General features: G+C 37.7%; 1 protein-coding gene and 1 long non-coding RNA gene across 5 annotated transcripts in view; one reads left to right on the plus strand and one right to left on the minus strand.

Annotated features, from left to right (window-relative positions):
- Positions 1-21,737, minus strand: part of UBE2W (ubiquitin conjugating enzyme E2 W) — a 32,703-nt gene extending 10,966 nt beyond the window's left edge. For 3 of the 4 annotated variants that reach the window (XM_053948332.1, XM_053948343.1, XM_053948320.1), the window contains exons 1-3: positions 21,681-21,737; positions 3,561-3,652; positions 548-650 (exon numbers count right to left, since the gene is read on the minus strand). In XM_053948332.1, coding sequence (XP_053804307.1) covers positions 548-650; positions 3,561-3,652; positions 21,681-21,695 — 210 coding nt within the window. In that variant the 5' untranslated portion in view covers positions 21,696-21,737. Of the gene's footprint in view, positions 1-547; positions 651-3,560; positions 3,653-21,469; positions 21,576-21,680 lie in introns of those variants that run through there. The other variant, XM_053948328.1, reaches the window with a different exon arrangement.
- A 101-nt stretch (positions 21,738-21,838) lies between these two features.
- On the plus strand, positions 21,839-22,767 carry LOC128795808 (uncharacterized). The gene is made up of 2 exons (XR_008433638.1): positions 21,839-22,008; positions 22,382-22,767. It is a non-coding gene; the product is annotated as an uncharacterized LOC128795808 (long non-coding RNA).
- The last annotated feature ends 3,899 nt before the right edge of the window (positions 22,768-26,666 follow it).

Raw genomic sequence — 26,666 nt, forward strand, 5'->3', positions numbered from 1 at the left:
CTGCAGTCTGTAAGTTCTGCTGTCTCTTCAGTTCTCTCAGCTGAAAACAACACGTATCACATACCTCAGTTATAACACTATTTGCAGGTCTCTCAAGCACATCATGTATTTATGAGAATTCCTATCAGAAGCACAGTATTTTTTCAGCTGTATTAACAATGGCAGCAGAGAAGATGCAAGAGTCTTAAAAATCAACCAGAAAAAAAATATGTTGAAAGTAAGAAGGGATGAAGCAGCAGTTTATTATTTACTTGGCTCCTGCATCACCGTGAAGGGAATCTTCATACATTACCCTGTATTTCATGACATGAATATCAACATCAAAGAAGCCTCCAGGTTACACTACTTTCATCTGTTCAAGCAGATATGAGAGCCCTATATTTCACTGTAGAATCATTTGTAAAGAAAAGGCACCTGCACAATGTGTTTAATACAAATTAAAGTAAGCAAAGCTGACATTAGGCTATGTGGATAATACAAGACTCAGCACACGTCATACAGCTGTAACCCGAAGGTAGCAGGAAGAGAGAAAGAAGGCAGCAGTTACCTGAGGCGAATCAAAAGGATACCGACTACTAAACTTAAATAAAAGCTGAAATTTTTCCCCTTCATAGAGTGTTCCTGGAGCACCTTCCATGTCTACAATCCACCTAAGGAATAGAGGAAAAAGCCATTAGTATTGTGGACAGACAAATTAATACTTGTACTCCTGGAGCACTGAACTAATTAAATCAAATATCAATCACAGCCAGACCATCTAACTTCTCTTCTAACACTGCAACAATCACAAAGGTGAGCAATACATCAAACCTATATTTAAAAGAAACAAACGTGGTGTTTTGCATACAGGCACTGACACAGTGATGCAAATTATAAATGTAATTATGACTTGAACTATATGCAGACCTGCCAGTTCCCAAGAAAGAAAGGGCTGCTAATGTGAGACAACAAAACTGAAAAAAAAAAAAACTGCTTGAAAACTTAAAAGGTTTGGAAGGAAACAAACTAGTACACATTGTCTTTTGGGTTGTTTTACTTTTGTGTTAAGGAAAATTCAATACAGTTTATTAAAATAAAATCTGTAGCCAAGGGGACATCTGTGAAAAACTCAGAAATTAAATGGTATCTTGCAGGTAATGGAACCAAAAATGGAAAAGTTAATAGTGAAAAAATTAAAAGGTCACAGCAAATTAAAACAAAAACAAAAAAAGGGGTAATTTGAATCTGTGATGAAGATAACACCTCAACGTATCAGTATTCTTTTTCCTCTGCTTCTGCTCCTTCCACCATAATACCATTAAAGTAACTGACCGGTGGAGTTGCTGGCGAAGAGGATGGTGGTGTGGGGATTTTATTGTTGTTGGGTTTCCATTGTGGTTTTCCTAGTGCAGCTAAAACCAGATGCTTTGCATATTTTTCAACACATAAAGCAACATTCTGCTGTCTAATTTCCATGATTTTAGAGTCCTGTTGACCACTTAATACCATCCTTTGCAGCATCACTTTCCCATTTTTGGTTTTTTTACCTTTGATTGAGTTTTACAGATCTAAGCAACATGTTAGGACACAGAGACTACCAAAATACTCAGATATGGTTTACATCAATTCAAAGAAGGCAGCTGAGATTTTGCAGAACAGCAGCATACTCAGAAAAGTCAACATCTCCAGCTGGCAGCTCTGATGATCCTTCTGTAACATATACTCTCTCTCTGTATTTAAGCCATGCACCTTTTTTATTTTCCCCTCTGTCACTCTGGTTTTTTTTTTTTTTTTCCTGGTTGTATTATTGTTGTTGTGTTTTGGTTTTTGGCATTTTTGAGAAAAACTACTAGCTCTCACACCCTTCAAGAGGAATGCATTTTCAACAGTAGCACAGTAAAGGCTGATGAAGTACGTTTCATATTTTAACTTTGTGAAGATGCCTTTGATTTAATCTATCTGCACTCCTGATCACTTAGCTCTTCTTCTGCCTTCTGCTTTACACTTATACACATAGTGCAGCAATACTCTTTAGATTTATTGATTCTTGTGATCCAGAACTTCCACTTTCAAGTTTTTTAAATAGTTTACTTTACTAAGTAGAAGATAACTTTGCTTGGACGTTGCTCCTTTTATGGTCAAGGAATCAGCAGAACCCATATTTCCTGTGTACTTTACAGTTTAGCCTTCTCAAATTTCTAATCCTTGTATATTTAAAATAAAAGATTGCTCAATGTTTTAAATGACTCAGTTACATCAGGGGATCCAATTATTTTATTCAACATCTTTAAAACCCAAGCAAGTACTGCTACACAAATTTTTAACACAACCAATTGGAACTGTAACTTGATTAATGAACTCAAAACATGATACCTGATACCAAAAACCCTCAAAGAGAAAAAAATATCATTCTACTTTTGACAAGAAGCTCCTAAAACAGCGACAATTTCAAAATCTAGCATGACAGTAAAGAGGAAGTTTTTATGTGCAAGGTATTGAAAGGTATAAAAGTTGTACAGGGCAGAAATTATAATGAGGTAGTACTCTGGAAACAGAGATATCCTTTTCAATCCGCTGTAAACTTTGTTTTAATTTTTTTTTTTTAATAAGTTGAAATAAGTGAATACCATTATTAGACTGACTTATTTTTGCAGAAGACTAAAAACTGCTATTTCAGTTTTAGTCATACTCATCTGAAGTATCACAAAGGCCAGTGTAATTTAAAAAGCAGTGAGTGTTTAACTCAGTATATATGAGTCTCAGAAAAGCCTCATGTAACATGGTCTGAATTCCACCACCCAAAATGCAGATGTGAAAACATCAAAATTCAGCTCTATGTTTAAGCTGCTCCATCAATCGGTAACACAGTCCAGAACTTATAGTCTGAGATCATACGCTCATCGATGTTTACAAGTGCTCAATTTTTAACATTTCTCTAAAATGAAACTAAGAAAGTTATGAGGAAAAAATGTCAACAAAGTCTGGATCTTTTGAATTTCCATCAATTAAAAAATAGATTAATACCAAGAACAACCCCTGTCCATTTCAACAAACACTGAATATTTTACCATGTTTCTCTTCCCATTTCACAAATCACCAAGAAAGTCAAGGCAGGGAAAAGTGCCAACAAGTGTACCCAGACAACTTTGATTTTTAAGAAGTCTTCTCCACTTGCCTTAGAGAAAGTAGGTAATGAAAATTAACAGCTACAACATATATTCTATTCAAATGTCATGGAACTCTAAAACAGCTACTCCATTATTTCAATAAATCTAGAAGAGTTTTGGAGGTTAGTAGCTATGAAAGATAATTAAATTATTTTATTCTAAAATATGCAGAAACTTTTACCAATTGACAGTTTGTTAGACAGTAAAATGCCTAATAAAAATTTAGTAAATTCACAACCCTGCTCCTTAAAGTGTCCAACATATTACTGCAATATGCTTACTAAGGAAAACAATGTTTCATTGCCTAGACTAAAAGCAAAATTCACAATGTTACTTGAAGTAAGTGATGGAAGAAGAGCACTTTCATTTGTCTTTTCAGCATGATAGCAGAAATAAAACAGTATATATACTTACTGTGTAATTGAATTTTGCACACTCTTTTCATCTAGAGTCATTCCCGGAGGTGGATCATTTTGAAATGCCAATAGTTCTTTTTGTAATCGTTTCTATAAAGAAATTGTATGGAATATTTGAAATACTAAATAAAGTTCAACAATAAACATGCACACTTAAGTACATTTCATCAATTTTTGAAAGGTAAAAGGAGTTTTACTTGACAATTTAAAAACAAAGTGGAATTGGAAGGTGAGAAAAAAGGATGACTTCGCTTGCTTCACTAGAAATTTAACTGAAAAGACACAGGCAAAATAAGTTACAAGCTTTAAACTCATTTTTTGGGTAAAATACAGTGGCACTTACATTTGCAACACTGCAAAGGGAAGAGCTGTTGTGTTACAAACTACAAGGAGGTATAAATGAATTGGCTGTATTACAAAAACATTTGTAAGAGCCCCACCCCTAGCAGTGAGCATTTCATATTTACACAACATCGTTAGATTTATAATTTTATCTACAACACTTTAACAGCATAAGCTCCTCCTCTAAGTAACCTAAGACATTTCCATTTGGCATCTGTGCAAGCCTTTGCCTCGTTCTAAGTCATCCCAGAGGACAGAACAGAAAACTAAACCAAGACTATTTGGATTTCACAACACAAACTAAAAACTTTACACTAACTGCATCTTAGAACCTACAGAGTCATAGCACTTATTAAAGTGTTATGGCAGTAGCTCAGGCAATTCTTGCCTATTCTGACAGAGAAATTGGTCACTGCAACAAGGTGTTTCTGTAACAACTATCAGAACGGTTTCTTACAATCTATTGAGCAAGGGAAACGCAGCCTCCGTGCTGTCATTGGCACTGCTCTCAATTTTCTCCATATAAACAGTTACACAATATATTTTGTCATTTCCAAGCCATCTAGATGACAAAAAGTTCAAGGCTTTCTCATTTCTAATGTCTTTTTTCCTACCAACAATTTTAAGGTTACTGTCTACAAGTTCACTTCAACCTCACTATAAGTCAAAATGATTTTATACTCCAAAGGAATAAAAATACATGGTTTGGTGATTTAGTACCTCATTTCCATTCAATATCCAATTCTTATAAAACACGGGTCTAGCACACACTTGTAGCTGTTTTCCTGTGCTTAGTAGAACTTAAAAAAATTCCCAGGGGAAAATAAAGTGTTGATTTGTCAACACAGAAATGATTCAGTATCCCATCAAATATATCTGAAATAGGACTACAAATAAATTCAACCACACAACTCAAAGAAAAGGCCCTTATACATTCACAACTTACATTCTGAAATACTTTCTGTCTCTATCAAGCAGCCCAGAAACTTCCTTGGGCTTCTATATTGAAAGTTCCTACCTAGCACTGAGATATAACAAACAACGCAAAAACCCAATGCTAGCATTTTCATAAGCTGTATACATTGCTCACACATTGAACAAACAGGTTAGAATCCTTTCTTTCTGCTCAGATTAAGAAAACACTAACAGTGTTTCCAACACCACTATTATGAATTAAAATGCTAAGGAGCAAAGTTACAAAACCATTTTATAAATCCTTAATTTGAATGGCAGAGATGTTTTGAAGTCAATTCTCTTTCTGGCACTTCCCCAGACCATCATCAAACAAACCTCAAAGGCAGTCAACCTGTGTACACTTTTTCACATAGAGAAATATTTTAAAAGTTCAGAGATGAGAACGTTTTACGACAATGGAAATTCAAACTCTGCTAAAGAGGAGATTTAGAAACATTGTTTACAAAATAACAAAGAACATATGTATATAAGAATAGCAAATAATTCAGTAGATCCATTTACTTACACATGTAGACCAACTATACAACTTCGTCTATATAAAAAAGAGCCTAAAACACATTTTAGAATTTAATTAAAATCAGAAATGTTAAGCTATCAGTGTCTGACAGTAATCTGAAGAGACAAAATTTTGTCTGTATCCTAAAAAAAAATCAAATTACCAACACTTAAAATATTATCTAATTTCAAGTTTGCACCTTTAGCCCTTTTTCCAGCCACCATCTTTTCAGTCTAACACAGACTCAGTCATGCTTTTGCCCATCTCACTAGTGTAAAATTATCCTGTTTCACAGGTCTATCTAAACAATAAACATACTATGTTTATGGTCCTTTCTAAACAAAATAGCCAGTAGCAAAAAGAAAAAAAATAATAAAAATGTATACTTGAACAACAGAGTACCACTGAAGTGCTCTGTTCCTCTGATCCTAAAACATTTGCTGACACTGGCATGAGGGCCTGTCCATTCAGCATAAATAATACATACAGACAACATACTACTTCTCATTGCTTGCAATTCAAAACAAAATTCACAAAACATATCCCAGAGAAATAGCAAGAAATATTATTTACACTTTGGGTCAAATGTGTCACATCAAACAAATAATATTTTTAAAGAAATTATTATTTCCCAGTTAGCCAATTCAAATAAATACCAGAAAGGAAAGTCAAAAAAGGTGTAACTCCTCCCATCCATAAAAAATCCTGGACAGGGTGAGCAGAAGGCTACAGTACTCAAAAACAGGACTGGGTTTTTTTTGCCTCAGTCTTCAATGGCAACCTCTCCTCCCACACCACTCAAGTAGATGGACAGCAGGAGGAAACAAACTCCCTCCCACTTGAAGTAAAGGTCAGGTTCATGACCACTTGAGGAACCTGAATACAAACAAATCTCTGGGACCAAATGAACTGCATTCCAGACTCCTGAGTGGAATCGGTGCGTTTAGTTGCCAAGCCACTTTCCATGTTTGGAAAGTCTGGTAGTCAGGTGAAGCCCCAGCTGACTGGAAGAAGGGTAAAAAGGAGGACACTGAGACCTGTCAGCCCCACTTCTGTGCCTGGGAAGTTCATGGGACACATCCTCCAAGAAGCTGTACTTTGACACATGCAGGACAGAGACGGATTAAGGACAGCCACCATGGCTTCACTGAGGCCAAGTCCTGCCTGACCAGCCTAGTGACCTTCTACAATGGAGTGACTACATCAGTGGACAAGGGAAGAGCTACAGATGTCATTTATCTGGACTTGTGGTAAGTCTTTGGCATGGTAGCCTACAACATCCTTCTCTCTACATTGAGGAGAGATGGATTTGATGGGTGGACTGTTCAGTGGATAAGGAACTGCTTGGAGAGTCACATCTTGGGGGGTGGAACGAAATGATCTTTACAGTCCCTTCAAATCCAAACCATTCTATCTGACCTCTATTTGCAGCTTTCAGTGGAAATATCAATACAAGAAAAAAAAAAAATCTATGCCATTCCCATAAAAAGCTGAAAAGAGCATGTCCAGTAGAAAATGAATGTGTTATCTATTAAGTTACAGAAACTCAATAACCCAGAAAAGCAAGACTAACACTGTCAGTGTTATAATGAAAACAATTTATAGCAAGTATATTTATCACATTGAAATAAGGGACTCCACAAAAAAACCTGACTATGATTATCTATTAAGCATAGGAAACTCCAGTGCAATTCTGTTTAATGGTAAATTCCTAGACACAGCTCCTCACTGGATAGGGAAGGCAGGAATTTAGAGGTGAAGAAATACACACCTCTTCTGGATTTGTTCTTGATTCAGAGCAATATCCCAAACAAAACCAAGTTTCAGCAAAAGGCATTATTTCCTTCTGCCTTACAGGAATCTCTCTAACCCTATGTCTGCCTAAAGAACCTGCATTCCATTATACTAAACCTTGATGGATTTTATGTATCTCAGCACTGCTCCCTGCCAAATAAAGAGGCTCTCACCCTAGAATTATTCAGGACAGAAGAGCAACAACTGCTATCAGAAATGACAGAGAACTACATTTTTTCTTATCTCCAGCTATACTGACTATCTGGATAATTTGCCTTGATATTAAAGATCAGAAGTATCTTGTAATAAGTTCCTGGATTTCTCCAGTCCTCAGTGACAGGAAGTCTGAAAGTGTTAAACAGTTCAAGTGGAAAAAAATGCTTTTAAAGATTTCCTATGTTTTAATCTTGCCACTAGAGACAGAAGTAAGGCAGTTTATATATGAAGATAATTACTTCTATTGGACCAACAGACACACACTTAGGATGTGATTTAAGCCCATTATTTGTTGGGCGCCTTTTTCCCCAGCTGGAGCAATAAAATACACTCTATATTTCAAAACACTCTACTATTCCATTAACTACACCACAGAAGTTCGTAATTCCTAATCTGATGAACATATCTGGGTATCTTCAACAGGCTTTCACCAAACATTTTCAAAATTTGGGTTTTTTTTTTTTGTCAACTCACTTATTTCTGTACAGAATAACAAAGAGCTGCCTATAGACCTTTTCCAGAACAAGAGAGTACTCTATAGGAATTGGAACAAAACTGCAGAGGGCACAAAGGGCCTACTAACCAGAATTCATTCAAACAGTGGGAAAAAATGTTTTAAGAGAGAGACTAAGTAATATTTAGAAAATAATCTTTAAATCAACGTCTCTGATAAATGCATTCCAGTGTTTCACTACCCATGGTATAAAATGTTTCTTTTGTATCTTACCGAAATACCTCATGTTCCAATTTGTATCTATTGTCCTTTGTCTTTCCATAGTGGCTCTGTTTTCCCTTGATATCTTCCTATTATGCTGTTGTAGGCATCAGCAAGATCTCTCATTTGCCTTCTCACAGCTGAAGAAACCAAGTCTCCTTGAAGGTCACACAGTTCAGCCCCAGCCATCCTGCCTGTCATCTGCTGGACTCACCCCAGAAGCCCAATGTCTATCCTGTACTGCAGCTCTCTGAACACAGCACTCCAGATGTGGTCTCAAGTGCCAGAGAGAGGAGAAGAATCACCTTCCTCGAGCTGCTGGCTCGACACTTGCACAGATAGCCTGATGTGCAGCTAGGGATATTCAGAAAACTTAAAGATATTTTCCATAGATATTATGAAGGCCTATTTTTTTCTTCCTCTCTTTCTTAAAATAATTTGTCTTTTGTTGTGTCTCATTAATACAGAATCTGGATTATCAGGAGATTGATCTAGTTATAAAAAAAAGCCCTTAAATGAAGCCCTTAAAGACCAGATTCATACAGTTTAATTAGGAAACCAAGTTCCTCATTACCACAGTAATTCAGAAAACATCTGAAGTTTGAATTTAAAAACTTGAAATTAATTTCTCTTCAGTGTTGAACAGTACTTGCTGACCAAAAAGGTTACAAAGGACAATAATTTTCTTACAGCAACACAGTCTAAACACCCACTCTTAGCTTCAAGACTCAAATGTACTTTAAAAACACATGATTCTGGTATACCAAGCCCATAGCTTGGTACACAATAGCTGCAAAAGGCACATTGCAACTGGAAGATTCTCAAGCATTTGAAAAGAAAAGTTTCAGCAGTGTGAAAGCCTTTCTTATATTTGACAGCCATGAGTGCAGAATTATTGCTTTTGTTTTCACAAACATTCTAGAAAATTAGCGGCAATATACATAGGAGGACAAAATATAACAGATTGACACTTTTCAGACAATTTTAACTCTCATTCGTAGAATCTTTTAAACTTAGGATTTAAAGATACCTCTCCATCTTCCTAACATAAAAGGAAGTTGTGTTAAAAGTCTTTTAACATTTTTTTCACATCACTTTATCTCTTGCCTTTACAAGTGGAAGAATTTTCTTTATAGTAAGAGATCTAGGTGGGTTAAATGAATTATGGTCTAATTACTTCTCTTAGGCTTCACGGACACGAAAGTGTTCTTTTATTTACTTCAACTCTCGCCTTTCCCAATCTCTACTCATGTAAACACTTTCAAGCCAATGCAGACTACCCTCAAAATACCCTTTGGCAGGTTCACTCTGTTTTACAGAGTCAAACACCTGCTCTCAATCAGACAACCAGTCTAAACAACCAACTATGATAACTTGTGAAGTGGTCTTTATGGTTTCAGAAAAAATAGATTATTAATACCACATTTTTCTTGTGTGTTTATTCAAATGTCACATCAACACATGGAAAATTTTTGCACAGTCAAAATACAGCTACTGCTCCTCTTTCACATCAGCTACAGCCCAATACAAGGAGAAAATCATGTTAATTCAATGTGATTTTTTTTCTTAAACCTATTTGGCTAATTGTCTTTGCTAATTGTCGATTGTTTGCTATAGGCATCAGAGACTATTTGGGCCAGTGATTTCCAAAGTCAAATTTTCACACAATAGTAGAAAAACAAAAAAAATATTTATCTTCTGGAAACTCACTCCAAAGAATTGTCAAAAAATCTCAGATTTAGTTGCTTAAACACTTTTAAAAAGTAAACCAACCCACATAGCTAATTTTAATTACTGACATTATAACCAGTGTCTAAAGATATTGAATCTGCCCTTTTTGTTTGGCATGCTTTGTCATCAATTCAAGTATTTGTCACCTATGCTTTGCTTTCCTTTCCTATTTACAGGCTCATCCCTTTCCTCATCTTTCTAATGACTTATAAGAACATCTTTTAATGCTTTTCAAATTCACCAATTTAAAACAATGAATCATGAGTAGATTTCACTCTTATATGCTTATCCTTTTAACAGGAATTACTTAGTTACACTTTTCTCTTCTATACCAAGCCTCCTCAATCTTCATGTCACTAAACAGGCCCTCATGGTGCCACATTGACTTTTACTATTATTCCTATTTTTTTCCATATTGAGACAGCTTGATACCAGACATTAGTATTTTTGTCTAAAAACCTGTAGCATTTCAACACTCCAGCTATATTAAGACCTGCCTAACTAAAGTCAGTATCACAACTGCTTTCAGCTTTTTCCTTACCATGAATGAGGAATACTTTTTTAATCATTCAAGTTGCTTTCAGCCTCTCGATCAGCTCCTTCAAGTCAAAATAGAAGCTAGTGCAGCTATTCATGCCTAAAATAACGCCCAAATACATGTTTTCCATACACTGATATACTCTTGAGAGCTGTGCTTGCTTTACTGTCCTTTTCACATCACAAGACACTCTCTTCAAGGTTTCTGCTAACCCATCAAAGGATTTCATATAGAAGCATGCTCCTGCTTGTCCACTTTCTATTGAAAGGGACTGGAAGAAAGCTGCAGACTTATAGGGGAATACATGAAGGATGCCAGGCAATCTAACTTTGACGTTTTCCTTATTTTTGAGTGAGAATGTTATGCTAAAGCATTCTTGTAATACAACTTCAAAGCAAACCAGAACTAAAATGTATCAAATTGATAAAAACATTCACAATCTAGAGGGAAACGGAACAGCTGAGTAAGAATATCAGAAACCCAAGACTGGTTAACAGCACAGTCCTTCAACTAAAGCAGTAATCACATGCAAAATGCAGAGGAGTGATGTAAAGAGTTTATAGAAGTATTTTCAAGTGGAAGTCTTTGAAACCAAGATTACTTATTCCTTACTTATACCTATCTCTACAGGAAAGGATGAATCAGGAATGAAATCAAAGAATACAGCTGAACTCTGATCCAAGCATCACTTCCAAAAGAAGTTTATTCAAGTACTTGAGACATGACTGACATAGCAATGGTTTGTAGCCTGTTGCTAATTCTGTCAAACAGGATTTGTGCAACTCCTTCAATGATCCCCCACAGATTTTCTACAGTATCAAACCCATAAGACTTCTTATAGCATATGGAAAAAAGAACACAAAATTAGCTGGTGCCAGTGGGGAAAAATTCCTGACAGCTCCCCAGACAGGTCACAACCACCTCTATCATTTCTATCCTGACAGACAGCACTTACTGTCTGTCATGGTTCAAGTTAAATGTATGTCTGAAGTCAACACTTTCTAGCAAAAATACACACTCCTCTTTCTCCAAACTGGCACATTTCTTACTTGGTCACCTCTGGAACTGGGGAGATAACATCTCAAATGCCACAGCAGAATTCTCACTTGAGTTGATTCTAGGTGAATCACATAAAGAAGCAGGCAGGGCCTGCATATAAAAAAGATGCAACATGAGAAAAGGGAATGGGGCAGCAATATAGGACAGGAAGAAATTTAGAGGTTTTCAATATGAGTGTTTCAAAACCAGCCCTAGAAACAGTTTGGTCTCTGTGTATGACTGAGCTGGATATTATAGGACATAAATGCTTATTAACATATACAAAATTATTTCACTGGTCTCTGTGTCCCTGTTAGCTACCCCAAGTGTCAATAACCTATATTCCTAAAGCATGTATGGTATCATCACCATCACATTGCCCAAAAACAGGGATTATTTTTCTGATTCTACCATAAACAAGGGACACCCATGGACAGAGTTTAACCACAATCCCTCACAATGAAGTAATGCAAAGGTGTATTCTTTACCCACCACGAAAACTTCCCTAACTCTTGTAGGCATGCGCAAATTACCTTTCTCAACACCTTTAAAAAGGAGTATCACAATATCAGGAGTCTATTTTCAGTTCTAAGCTTATTGCCAGAACTCTTACAACAGCTTTGCCCCTCCATTGGAAAAATGGAGCACAGAGTTAAACTTTAACAGAGCTAAGGGCAAACAGAAACATGTGTACAGTGAAGGTAGAGGGGTCACTACCAAGTACAATTTATGTACATACAGATGAGAGCACCTAGGCCAAGCAGTGAGTGTTGCATCAGGCAATGTTTTATTCTTCGGAACTAGAGTGGGAAAAGCATACATACAGTGGTAAATTGGCTGTTGATTAGCAGTAAATTATTAACACATTAATCCAATCAAGTTTGAACGTATGCCCATACTCCTGGATTATTACATCCTATGAGCTGAAATGACAAACTTTGAAAACATAATACAAAGAAAATAAAATTGCAATTCTTAAATACTTCACATTCTGGTGTTTCAAGAAATGCAGTACAAAATGTGCAGTGTCTTAAATCAGCAATATCTTAAATGAGTAAACTAAATTATGAGCTATCTTAGTCAAATACCTTACCTACAAACAACCTATTTCAGTGATCTTCCTTTTTATAGAGAAATAAAGTAAGAAGGAAAAAAGCTGAGCTGATTTAACTCAAAGCAGATTCAGCAAAAGACATTATATATTAAGGAAAATGGTAAGAATTTGGTAGAAAATAGCTAGGGGAAAAGCAAAACTATCAGAAGAGCATTAACATACAAGCAGAGCAAAAAGTGGCAAACGGACAAACAGATTCCTTTCACTTCTGCTGGAGGAAATGTTTCATTGCCACACCTTATTTCACCATTAAAACAACATGTGATGGCAATTTAAGTGAAATGTGGTGGCCTTTTCACCTGGAGTGGTAGGAACTCAACTAGCCATGTCCAATAAGGTAGTATCAAGATGATATGAAGAAACAAAGCTGGAATAGCAACTTCACAGACTAGGAAGCATGCAGGACCAAAACATCTGTACCTGAATTGTTTTACAAACCTTCTATTTCTAGGCACTCAAATTCCCTTCTCTTTGTTGCAAGAAACTGTCAATGTAAGAAAGGAATAGTCTTCCATGGCCAAGCCTTCCTGGACACTGTAAACTCAAATCTTGATCTGGCTCAAAGATCAAAGAGGAAGAAAATTAACTCATAAATAGTTAGAAGTTAAACATTAATCCCATGGGGGCTCCATTCTTCTATTTAGGTATAAATGTATTGGTAAAGCTGCTGCACCCTTGGGACACCTAACAATATTTCTTCCATAACTACCAAAACTCTATTCCACATCCAAAAATTTAAATGGGCCCAAACTCTGTTAGCACCAAAACACTGCCAGTAATATGATAACGTCCTGGCAAAGAATTTACATTTTGCTTATGAGCTGCAGCCTGTCACCTCCTTGCCCATTCAAGATATAAAATGTTTCACAAAAAACATCCTTTATGTTTTGGAGAAGTTCTTACATGCAGGAGACTGTCACGGTACAGAGACAAACAGCAAACTTGTTGCAGAACAGGAGCTGAAAACAGGCTGCAATGACAGTGTTGTACAATACCACCATGTTGATTCATAAGCTAAGCTTGACTGTTAGTACAAGCTACTAGCCTGAGAGTGTAAAACCACTAGAACTCTATTTTCAGTATTTCAGTTCCTTCCAGTCACGCATTTCTTACTGAAAAGTTCCTCAAATCCAGAATATGAAGTTCTAAACACCAGGTAGATAGTTATGCTTTTCAAACTAAACTCATCTACAGAAGAAAAAATCCAACATATTTTAAACAGTTTAAGAATTCAGGAACTCACGGCACATTACTCTCTAATTAGAAACCTAACTTAAAATACCAAAAAGCTGTCAAACAAAGAGAAACAATACAAAGACTAACAATGGTGACATTTAAGAAAAAGTTACCTGCCACACTTCATCTCACAACTTAAGAAATCTAGAGAATGGCACTTCCTTCAAATAAAAACCCCTTTATTTCCCAGTCAACCAGGTCATTCAAGGAAGTCCTTGCAGATTATATCCCATAATTCAGGTGAGATCATTTGCCCCAGACTCTCAAACACACAAACCATCCAGACACTTGATTATCACAATCCTGCATGAATTCTTCCTATCAAAGTTCTTCTAGTAAGCTTTAGTCAAGGCATAGAGGAGAAAAGATAGATAATTGTCTGGACGTGGCTAATTAAAGATTCAGCAAATGCATAACAAAACAGCTCCACAAAATACTCTGTCCTTATTAAAAAGTAATACTGGGATTTTAGCTCAAAGAATTGTTTTTCAGTTTTATCTATTTTTGGCCAAATAGCAGGTTTTCAATCTATACTGAGAATGCAGAAGCAGATTAGTCTCCTACTCATTTCTAATAAAACATGTTAACATCTGGCAACCGAGTTCTAATGTTATTTCCTCAGACCAATCCTGACTTCAAGATGTGAATGTCAAGCATTTTGCACATTTCTCTCATTTTAAAGAAACCAAATGGCAATGCATTAATCTTTTTATCGAGCTACTTACAATAAGTTCCTATCACTCATCTTTTGTTCTTCTGAGCATTTAAACATTTCAAAAATCCAGTTATGGCTTGAGGGTGGTGTAAGGAAGGATTGTTGATTTCTCAGTTTGATAACAGAATATTATCTTCATATGCTCCAAGATATTCTGAAATATTTGACTGAAAGGTCAAAGCAACAGTCCTCTTTAAAAGACAATAATACGCTTGATTTAAACTCACTAAGAGACAAGATCAATCTGAAATCGTAACTACAGTACAATTAAAGATAAATCACAATAACTATACACACACAAAGGAAACATTCTGTACTTCACAGTCTGAAAAGCTTTTTGCCAGATAATCATATTTTTTACAAAGAACCTGTCATTTGAAAGCGAATTAAGTGGAATCCACTGTTACAGAATAAGATGAAACTGACAGCGAGTCATCTGCTTTGTAAATGGAGTCTTTAAATGTACCAACGCCCAGCACAAGCCTCACACAGTAATAAAAAATCAACCACAGATAATTTTATCTTTTAAAGAAAAGAGTCTGGCACACTTGAACTGCTTCAGTTAAAGAAATTAATTTAAGAAAATAGTGAAGGCTGGCACAATGAGGTCAACCATATGTTTACCAGGGAATTTCTCATCCCTACAAAAACATTCCAATAGTTGGTAACCAAAATAAAGTGTTCTATTCTGAAAAAAAACATTTTAGAGAGAAAAAGAGGTAAAATGTTTGAAGTAGCAAACTGTAACAAGATTTAAATAATAATTCAATCTATACCCCTAAATATGACGGGGGAGAATTTCTAACTTAAGAAGGGGCAAGGAAACTGAATGGATTTAGTTTTCTTATTACTGCCCACCAATTCCTAATGAAGAAGAACTAAATAAATCAATATGAACAAGTGACATCAAATTCTATGAAGCATGTTATTCCAGCAGACTTTCAGGGACAATATTTGCTATGCTCTACTAAACTATTATCATTTACTGACACACATACAGATTTTCTTCTTGAGGCTGATTAAGCAGTACTTTTAATTTAGTTGAATAAAAAAAGATGACAACTTTGTATTTGTAATCAACCAAGGAGAAACAATTATTTTTTAGTACTGTGTATGAAAGGATGAATAGCTGGTATCCTCAATGAGATCATTAATTAGTAAAAATGAGGTGTCTCACAATTCCTGACTTACCACCACTAACTTCTGTCCTTCCTTTACTAACACATTAATATTGCTTTTAGGAAGGTAAATTATAAGGTCCTCTCCCGTCTTTCCTCACCATTCCTGACTGATACCTATTTTTCATGCCAGTAATTAAGGTCACCTGAGGAAAAACAAGCAAACAAAAAACCAAACTGCAAAGGCTTGCACAGATTCCAGAACATATTTTTGAACAAAGCAAAGTAAAAAACAAAACAAAACAAAAACAACCCAAACAACTGCAAAGGCCCAAACAGATTCCAGAATACCTTTTGAAAGCCTTCAACTATCAAAAGCAGGCAGAATACATGTTACATGATCTTAATTGATCAGAAAATGTTGCCTACTGCCTCTTTTTTATTTGAAGCATTTAACTTATTTATTTTCATTTGCTTTCAGTAAATGAAGTTGTAATATGTTTCAGTGAATAGATAATACTATCTCTTCCTCCCTTCAAAAGACAAAAACTATATATCCAGCTGACAGTTCTGTCACAGTCCTTCACTACTTTAAAGCCATGCAAGACGCACAAGATTTCTGGCTCCAAGTACTGAGCGAAGACTTTCGTCATCCTCTTCCCCTCTGCCCTAGTGGAAATTTTAGCCTATAATCTGCTTGAACGCTCATCTCTCAGTTGTAAAACAAGGCTGTGTGAGACATGATCTAATGATCTGAAGGCATTTACGTTGGTTGCACACAGCTGTAACTATGGGTAAATTCACTGGGAGTTGGGCCTTCTCTTTCACATGAATACGGGTAATGTAATCCCAGTCTCTGGGTGTAGTCCCAGTATGACCTACACCTGAACAATACATAGTGAAGATCCTTTAGTCTAAAACTCTTCACACTTTGCTCTAATTGGAGCAAACAATTAGAGAAAGTACTTGATCACCGAGTTTCACACATTGTTTGAGCTAAGCTGCTTTAGCTTATTAATGACAAACCTACACAGCCTTCCAAGGGAGCAGCTTAACAAAACAACATTCCCTGCCTCTTGCAAATGTATTGTGTTATATTTTTCTCTTCTCAGAATTTGAATAGCTAGGCCTAAACACAGGTATAAGATACTATAAAACTCAGAACAAAAAATAATTGTAATCAACCAGAATTACTCTTCTTTACAACAAACACCTGTCTATTGTCCTGATCGAAATCATCCACATATTCATGAGATACCAGTGTTCAGTGTGATAGGTTGAAAGCATCCATATTTTTTTTACATTTTAGCTGTATAGTAGGTCTATTTCTAAGGAAGAGCTGCTGATAGTGCTCAGGGGACACTTGTTTCAATAAGCTTTTCTACTACTGCTTTCTTTCTCTGAAGTGAATTCTTCCATCCTAGCTCAAAAATTCTGCAGCTGCTGCACAGCAAAGTATTTCCCAAAATTCTATTTACACAGGCAGATACAAAAAACAAGCAAATGAGACTCCTTAGGGCCTAAATCCATAACTTCTATTTTATTTATCTTTACTGAATGAAGACTTCAGTTGAGATTCAAGATAAAACTATTATTATTAATAAACTCCCAAGATTAAATTAACTCATCTTGATAAAATTACTAAAAATTTTGTATTTATCTTACTTCATTCTGGCACAGTTATATGCCAAAGCTAATACAGCACACATCAGTACAGACTGATTACCAAAGGTTATGTAAAGGACTAACAATCTCTTAGTGGACAGAGGAAAATATTTTTACTATCTACTCATTCTGGTTTCAGTTATGGTACTCGCATTTCTCAGTTTAAATAATTACTGATATTTTTATCTTTAACAGCATTTCACCAATGGAACCACTAAATACTTTATTGACTACCAATAATTTTATTCTGTTTATATCCCAGAATTGGTTATACAGCTACAGTACCCACTCATTTTCTTTTTGAAACAACAGAAATAGCATCCCCTAGTATGACATTTAACAGTACAGAACCAATGTGCATAACCATTCAAGTTCCAATTCACTGAAATCTTTCCTCACTTAAGGTTGGGGTTTTGGCTTTTTTGGAACACACAATAAAAATAGTTTAATACTTTTTCCTGGACAAAGCTTTTAAGTAAGAAAAAATTATTGCCAAATCATTAAATAAAAACACTGCCAATGTTGAGCAAAGATTGCACAATAAGTAATTGTTCTGAGAACAGCTGGAAACACAGAACTTCCACTAACACTAGAAGCACAGGTAAAGAATAGAAGGAAGTGTAACCACAAGTGTATGTGTTTTTTCTGGAGATTTCAGTGGCCTGTAAATATTTTCCTCAACCGATACTCCACTGACTGAAAATATTGGGGTAAAACTTGTGGGAAATGTTTGCATTGTTAATAGCTTGCATTTCTGTGATACAAGTTCACTGGGATCTCAAACTAGCCATGAATTCTGCATTGTCATCTCACACAGTTATTTTATTAACTGTCTGCATAGAAACACATTTTCAAAAAAAAATTCTATTGACAGAACAAGATTTTTCAAGCAGTATTTTATTTTGTTGTGCGCATGTAATGTGATGGTAGCCTACCACAGCAGTTTTCGAGGCATAACACAGAAGCACAGTGAAAGCTAATATCCTATACTCTTTACTGAAGTTGTCTGTGTCATTAATTACATTAGCTCTGCATTCAATCAAATGTAAATACCTACAAGTACAAATCTTATGTGTCTAACTTTACAGAATATATGAGAAGTTATTCTGGTAATAAAAAAATACCTAAAACCATCCCTCTAAATATTCTCACAATTTCGCAAATAAATCCAAGGTTTGTAGTATTAAAACTAAAGGGGGGCCAAAGGTAAATCATAGTAATTAAGATGTCAGTATTATCAATAAAGTCAATCTTTCAAGTTTATGATGCAAATAGTCCATATCTGGACACTGAGGGAAAGGCTTTAATAATTGAACACTTTGTACAGCAATGACATATTTTCTGTACATTTTCAACTGAACTTCCTTACTCTATTTTTACCTGTTCTTCCATTCACAAGGCAAGTCCTGTGTTTCCAGCTGTTCTGAGAACAACTGTTTAGTAATCTGAAGCCTTTAAAAGCAAATGCTGAAGAAATAGTAAAGACGCTATATCAAAATTTTCTAAAGCAGATCCATTCTCTTTTCCCTTGTTCTACATTACTTGTACCTTTTCAGAATATTTCTATGTTTTTATCCAGAAGAACATTGCACAAGCTTGGGCTTTTTCTGGGAAAATTCTTGAAAATAAGTGTTCTTCCTTCAAAGGCTTGTCTAGGGTGTCTTAGTTTTTTTTAAGAAAAAAAATGATTTGCCTGAAGTTATGCAAACCAGGTTTAAACTAGTCCAGCAGTGGCAAATCAGCAACAACACTGTGGTTAGAAAACAAAACAGAAGATCTCATAAGCATTGGCTTCTATTATCACAGGGAAAGAAAGGGTTACAGAAAACTCCCATTAAAGACTGTCCACACAGACAAAAATCACTGTAAGTTTAATGATACACACAAAGGCTCAAAGTCACTGAACTGCAGTAACTGTTCAGGTCGATGCTCAGAGCCATTAGCAAAAAGAGGCAATTTGTTACAAGTTTCAAAACTTCACTGTAGACTGACTAAGAACAGGCTAATCAGATAACTCTTGTAACTTAATCTGAGACTTTTCAGTGAATCTGTTTGTAATTAACTTGGGGCATCATACACTGTTGTATAAAATTACAGCAGTGTAAGAAGTAACTAGAACTTACTTTGTGCACCAATGTATCATTTTTATCAATAAAATCAATCATATTGTCATAATAGTACAGCGTCAGACCACTGGTATAGCCAGAAATGGCAATGAGTTACACAAACATTTCAAGTAAACACTGTGTATTTAAAAACACTATACTTAATCAGAAAAATGACATCTCTTTGTTGTGTCAAGTAACTTAGAAGATAGTAATAATTATAATAAATTATTCTGGACCAAAAAAAAAAAAAAAACATTTAAAATTATAGATATTGGTTTCCTTTGTAAAACATTTTTCACACTGAACATTTAAATGTTAATTGATAGAATTCAGTCTTGAAATCTTGCTCATCTGGGAGCATTTCTATGATAAACTTACTGTTCACTTACTAAATTTTCATTTATGCTTCCTGTTTACAACTCCTTTCCAACATGCTAAACCACATTATTAAATTAGCAGTTTACTAAACATAAGAAAATAATTAGAGCATTATGCAATTAGCAACATATAGACAAAAAAATCTCCATAAATATCCTTGAATCTCTTATCAAAAGACAACAGAACATCACGTAAGAAAACAGAAAGTGTCATCTTACAGCTGGTATTTCTAAAATGAAAGCAATTACAACATCAGACTTAACACGGCTGTAATTTCAAGAAGCGAGTATTACCCTCCACACATCTGACGTTTCTGCAACACTTGTCATTCATGTATCCTCAACAACCCCATTTAATATGCAACCATTTTTCCCCCTTTCGAGGAAGCAACAGGAATTAGGGTGAGGCACGCTGTAGAAGGTCATTTACTAGGCCAAAGACAGCGACACAGCACAGCTCTACCAAGTCCCTTTACAGAGTGCCTCTTTCCCGGTTCACAGCTGCCATTTTCCTACTTTTCACACAGTTTTTTAAAATACACTTCTTAAGAAACTATAGCCTCTATTTTGCAGTTGAGCTTGTAAAAGTCTGCACATTAGAAGAAGAGCATTGCAAAAACACATTTTCCAGATAGAGCTAATAAAACCAAGGCACATCAGACTACCTGCCTAAGCTACTGCTAAAAGAACATTCTGTACAGTATGTTCAATTTCTTGATCTCGTTTCATTTCAGTAATTCTGAAAGACACACCATGGAATGGGGGGGAAGAGGGAGTTATGCTTCTAAACTTCAGGAGAATAATTTTTAGCCCATACAGTTCAAAAATTTGATATTTTAACTCTTTTTGGCTCTGCTAAATCCAGATTATTAGGAAAATAACCAAATTTCACATATTTTCTACACTCTTTCCATGCTGTTCTATTACTAGTGACAAAAAATGTAAGCTGTACTGGACCAAAATGAGAGAAAATGAGATCTAGATGATCCAAATATAAAAACAAAATGGAAAACTATAAATATCCAAGGAAAAGTAGAGAAGTTGCTGGTTAAATAAGGAGAGACAGGGGCCACGGCCAGAAAATCTAGAGATCTTTTCTCCTGCCCCAGTCGTAATAAAGCACCACCCACTGACAGCAGCACACAGTGAAAGTCATCCATTCTACCAGAGCAATTTCTGCAGCCCCTGTTTAAGAACTCCTTCGTAGTAGGTATGAATGAATAATTCAACTGGAAATACCTGTCAGGCAGCAGGATGTTCCATCCTACTGTACCTACAGCAATACCATCCTGCCGAGAAAGCCAAACGTTACCTGTCCACAGAGCTGACACCACACCGCAATCTCATTTTACGGAGAGAAAGAGAACCCCACGGGACAGCACGCGGCTAGGAGCAGGACATGCCTGTCCCAGTCCCCCTTGTGCGGGGGAATTACAGTGCCGGCACCCCAGGAACTCGGAGCTGCTGGTCACGGTGCCCCCGATGACACGGGGAGGGCCCCGCTGACCGCCCACCCCGCACGGTGTGACACACGTTCCCACGGCGCCCAGCGAATCTGCGGCCCTCCCCAAGTCCCGGGGGGCAGGGATCCCTTCGCCCTTCCCTCGCCTGCCCAGGAAGCGGCGGCATCGCTGCCAGACGCCTCCCTGAGGCGCCTCTTCCCCCGCGCCCGCCCTGCCCGCCGCCGTCCGAGTCCGGGCCTCGCCCCTCACACCTCGGCACGTCTCACCTCCATTCCGGCCCTTCCCCGCCGCCACCTGCCCTCCCTGGCCCCGCTACCCGGGACCTCGACGCTCTCAACCTCTGCCCGGGCGGTTCCTCCCTCCACGCCGCGCCGCGCCGCGCACGCACGCACACGCCCGGCGGAACGGCTGCTCCCGGCTCCCCCCGCCGCCGCCCGGCCCCAGCGCTGCCCCGGGGCTCCGCCGCAGACGCCTCACCTGCATCGACGCCATGATGGATCCGCCTCCTCCCCCTCCCCTCTGCGCCGCCGCCGGGGCGGCCCCGCCCCGCGCGCTCCCCGGTCACGTGCCGTGCCCGCCCGTTGAGCAGCCGCGCGTGCGCGGGGCGAGGGCAGCGCGGGCGGGCCCGAGGAACGCGAGCGGCGCGGGCGGGCGGGGTTTGATTGTGAGCTGCCGCTCCGGCTGCCGGGGAGGCTCCCCCGGCGCTGCCCGTGCCCTGCTCGCCCTGCGGGCGGGGCGGGAGCGGCGCGATGTCCATCGCCGCCACCCGCGGGGCGGGAAGGGGTTGATCGCCAGCCGGCTTCAGGTTGTGAAGGTTTTTAGAGCTGCCTGTGCAGAGTGTTTAAGTGACTCAATGAGATGCGAACTGCCGCCCCTCCGTTTTGTGGGTTTTTGCGGGCTCCCCTGACGCCGGGTGTGCCCTGGTGGGAGGGCCATACAATCATAGGACCATAGAATGTTAAAGTGTGGGAAGGGACTTCGAAGATCATCTAGATCCGACACCCTCACCATGGGCAGGGACACCTCCCACTAGACCAGGCTGCTCAGCCCTTCCAACCTGGCTTCGAACCAACCTGCCCCAGGGGTGGGGCATCCACAAACCTCCTCTTCGAGTTCCTCACCACCATCACAGTAAAGAATTCCTTCCTGATATCTAACCCAAATCCTTCTTCTTTCAGTGTGTCCCATTACTCCATGTCCTGTCACTAGATCCCGCCGCAGGTTGGCCCAGCCCGGGCCCGCGGGACGCTCGGCTCCGGCGGCCGGGGCTGAAGCCCCGCGGGGTGCGCGGCTCTCCCTCCTTCTGCGCACTTCCCTGGGTGCTGCTCTGCCACAGGTCATCTGATTTTCCTGCGCTGGTGTCTGCTGGTGTACGACTCCAAATGAACGTGGGTGTATTTTAAGTCAGAGCATTTCTGGATTCTACGTTTTCCTTTCCTGGACTGGAATAATCCCTGTCCTTTGCACCAGATGATTTTGCCATATCTGTGTAGGTGAAAATAAACAGGCAGCACTCAGTAGAGTGACAGTGTGCAGTCAATAAATTAAACAACTTGCAGAAACACGCTTCATAAAGCTGTTATTCCTGCTGTAGCATTTCAGATCCTCAAGATAAACCTACAAAATGTTTATCCAAAGACAACCTATAAAATTTATAATCCCAGTGGTTATGTAAAACTAAGGATTTAACAGAGAAACTGATTTTATAGGTCATTATAATCCCCATCTCCCCAGTGTTCATGCTGCACATTCCAAAAACACTGAAGCCCCTTCCTCTGTCCCTTCACCCCTGTCCTTTTCTGATGATGTTAAAAAATCCTTGGGTCACCTCTGCTCCAGTGGTAGCCCTGATTTTTTCTTCAAAGATGGCCTGATAAGCAAAAACTAAATAATTGAACGATTGTTTACAGTTTGTATTACCTTTGAAATCTTTAATTTTAGATCTCTAGAAGGGTTCTGCACCCAAAAGCCTGTCTACCTTGTTCAACCATATTATTTAGTGTGATGCAAGTACTACCTTTATGTACAAGCTTTACCTTCTGGTATGTTTTTAATATCCTTAACTTTGAAAACAGGTAACTGGAGGAAAAACAAAACCCCAGCACAACATAGCATCAGTTTCCAACTTTTATGCAGCATCAACACTGTTGTTGATGTTAAAGTAAGCATACAACCTTTGGGGTTTACTTAAAAGGCAGAACCCTTTAAGCAGAAGAAGACAACAGGAATATTCTTACCCTGTGAGGTAGCTGCAGAAGTGAACAAGCCCCATGGCTTTGCAGGAATTTGCTGAAGACAGAATCAATATTTGTCCATGTTTGAGTAGGAAAGGAAATTAGGCTACCAAAACTATGGGAAAAGTATAGCCATGTAAGTTGCATTCTATACATTGTCTTTTCTTCCAAATCCAATTCTTATTTACAATCTATGGGCTCCTGATGCTATGCAACCTGACATTGCTCAACCATGTTTTCCCTGGAAGTCAGTATGTATTACTACATGGTTTTTGCAAGACCATTTAGGTTGCAGAGGATTTGTTGCATTAAGCAGACACATAGAGCTGGTAAAGGCTTCTCTTTCTTGCAGTTCTTCAGAATGAACTTAGGCTGTTACAGTACTTAGGTGGAACATTTCTGTTTTACTAGTTGTTGTTTTGCATGATCCAAACATATGTTTATCCTAAAATACATCTCTTAATGCCATATGCCACAAAGACAGCAAGAACATCAAGTTTAAGCAATGGACATGTGTTCGGTTATAAACATGGACATATTGACTATCTGTGTTGATGTAATCACAGCAAGATACAACTGATTTCAAACCATTATACTCAGTTTCTTAAGCCTCTTCCAGAAAACCCTGTTGAAGGTCAGAAAATACAAAGCAGCATAAGCTTGTGAATGCCAGAACACTTCACAGACTGCAAGCTGGTTTTGCATGGAAAGATCGGCTTTGTGGTCTTAGGCAAATTGTATTCAGTACAAATATGACTTCTACTCTGTAAAAAAGGAAAATTATCTCTGGATGAAAAGCCACCTTTGCAAAAAAAAAAAAAAAAAAAAAAATCACAGCTTTTAACTGCCCATATGCTCAATAAGTCTTTTTTATCTATCACACAGAGCTTTTCAATATTATAAACAAGTTACCTACTACATTTTTTGAGGATAGTAGGCATGAAAAGCAAGGGATAGTTTGTCCTGCATATAAATAGAGTATGAGTTAATTATTACCTACTCAATTTTAACTGGGTATGTAAGTAATTAAAGCATTATGCTGTAGCTGAAACTCGTGGGCAGAATCCCACATCCCCAAATACACTTTGAGTTTATTCTTACAGGACTACCAAAGGTGTCTTTTATCACCATTGTCACATCTTGGTTTTTTTAAAGTGTCATGAAATGCCTAATATATATGTGAAACATTTTTTTAGTTCCTTGTCGTTGTGGGACTAGGGAAATCTGGATAATTATCCCTGTGTTTTATTGGGTTTTTCCCCTTTTCTCATTTCTTGGTAACCTGGCTTGCAGAGATGTTTTTGTACACTGCATAATGCTATAGGGATTAAGGAATCAGTCCCATAAGCACAGTAAGAAAACAAACACTATTATCAGACTCCCAGAAAGAATATATGAATATCAGTATCTTAAGTTATCCAGTAATCTCACTAAGGAAAGGCCCTAATTCCCAGAGAGGGTAGATTTCACTAGGAGTAAGTTATTGTAATTTGGTTTTCATTTCAATTTTGACCTTTACCTATGCAAAACATAGAAAAAAACACTTCTGCAGTTAACCCTTCCTAATCTGTTGCAGGTATAGAGTAGGACGGCACATTAACTAGTTTCTTAAAAAGACTGCTTTAGTATTTAGCTAATGCAGTCTGATCTTTCACCAGTCAACCTAAGTTTTGCCAGAGACTTCAAGGATCAGACTCCAGAGCTTATGGGGTAAGAGAAATTTAATCTGTTATCTTCATTATTTCAGAGGCTATCTTACACTGATCTGATCAAATACATGATTATGACTCACATACCAAAAACATATGGAGCAAATAATGAAATTGTACCTCCTACTAAATTTTTTTTGGTAAACATTCTTGAAGTTGACCTAAAAATCCACTTTTCCTCAGAGTTTGCAAAACCTTATACTTACGGGAAAAATGAAACTAATGTTCAAACTATATTTATTAGATAATTTTCTAATATACCAAGACAGTTTCACAAAGGTAAAATATAATTCTTGATTAGGGTCCCTATAATTTTGCATTCTATTCCCATGTTGTCCATCATGTTTTCAAATGTCACTGAATATTTTTTCCTCTGTTCTCGCCCTTTTTTTTTCCTGTATTATTTTTCTACACACTGAACTGTCACTATCCGCTCCTTTATGATTCCTGGTGCTAAAATGACACAAGAGTTCAATTTCTTTTGCCTGTGTCCACCGTACTTTTTAGCTTTTCATCTTGTCTCCTTACACAGAAGTCAACGGTACATTAATGTTAACTCCCCTCATTACTTGAGTGGCATGACACCTGTAATCTGCAGTGCCAGGAGACTGTATCTCCTGAGCATGGAGGATTCCCTGCCCCTCAGAGGAATTGTGCCAACTGCTTCTTCCGCTCCTACCTGCCAATTTAGGAAGGGCACTGAGCTTAAAAACTCTGTGGAACTAAGATCTTCTTATAAACAAGCTTGGTGTACCTGCAGAAACCATCAACTAAAGATGCACAATCAAACCAATACAATATTATATCAAGAACATAAAAGTAATACATTGCACACATAGCTAAAAATTAAAGTAGCCTATTAAAACTAAATTAAAATTGCAAGAGAACTTTTAGCTATTGTTGATTTATTCCTTAGTGATTATGTAGGTTTTTCATCAACAGTTTATTTAATTTTCATTTTAGTTCTTAATAGTAACAGGCAAAATGTCATTTCCATCCCAGGACTTTCAAAGGGATGAAAAGATGGTAAGGAAAAGAAAAGTCTCACCTTATTCCTAATCTGCTACAAGAGCAATTCCTGCAGGAGAAGGTAATCTTATTCTCAGATGACATATGCCTCCATTTCTTCTCTTGTTTAGGATTTGACAATTTTGAAGCCACTGGATGATCTATGGCTTTCATCTTATCCACAGGAAGACTAAACTACTGAAGTAATTTCCATCAGATCAGAAAAGAATTTATCATATTATGTGGAGATCCAGTTGTAATGACTGTAGTGCAAGAAGGAGGACATGGGGCTAGGGAAAGGGGTGGAATTGCCTGCTTTAGTAATACGCAGAATCACAGAATGGGTCAGGTTGGACCACAGTGGGTCATCTGGTCTAACCTCCCTGCTGAAGCAAGGGCATCCCAGAGCACATTGCTCAGGATTCAAGAACCAGGAGGTTCTTGAATATCTCCAGTGAGGGAGACCCCACAACCTCCCTGGGCAGCCTGTTCCAATGCACAGTCACCTGCAC

The sequence above is a fragment of the Vidua chalybeata genome, chromosome 1 (assembly GCF_026979565.1).
Source record: "Vidua chalybeata isolate OUT-0048 chromosome 1, bVidCha1 merged haplotype, whole genome shotgun sequence".
NCBI lineage: Eukaryota > Metazoa > Chordata > Aves > Passeriformes > Viduidae > Vidua > Vidua chalybeata.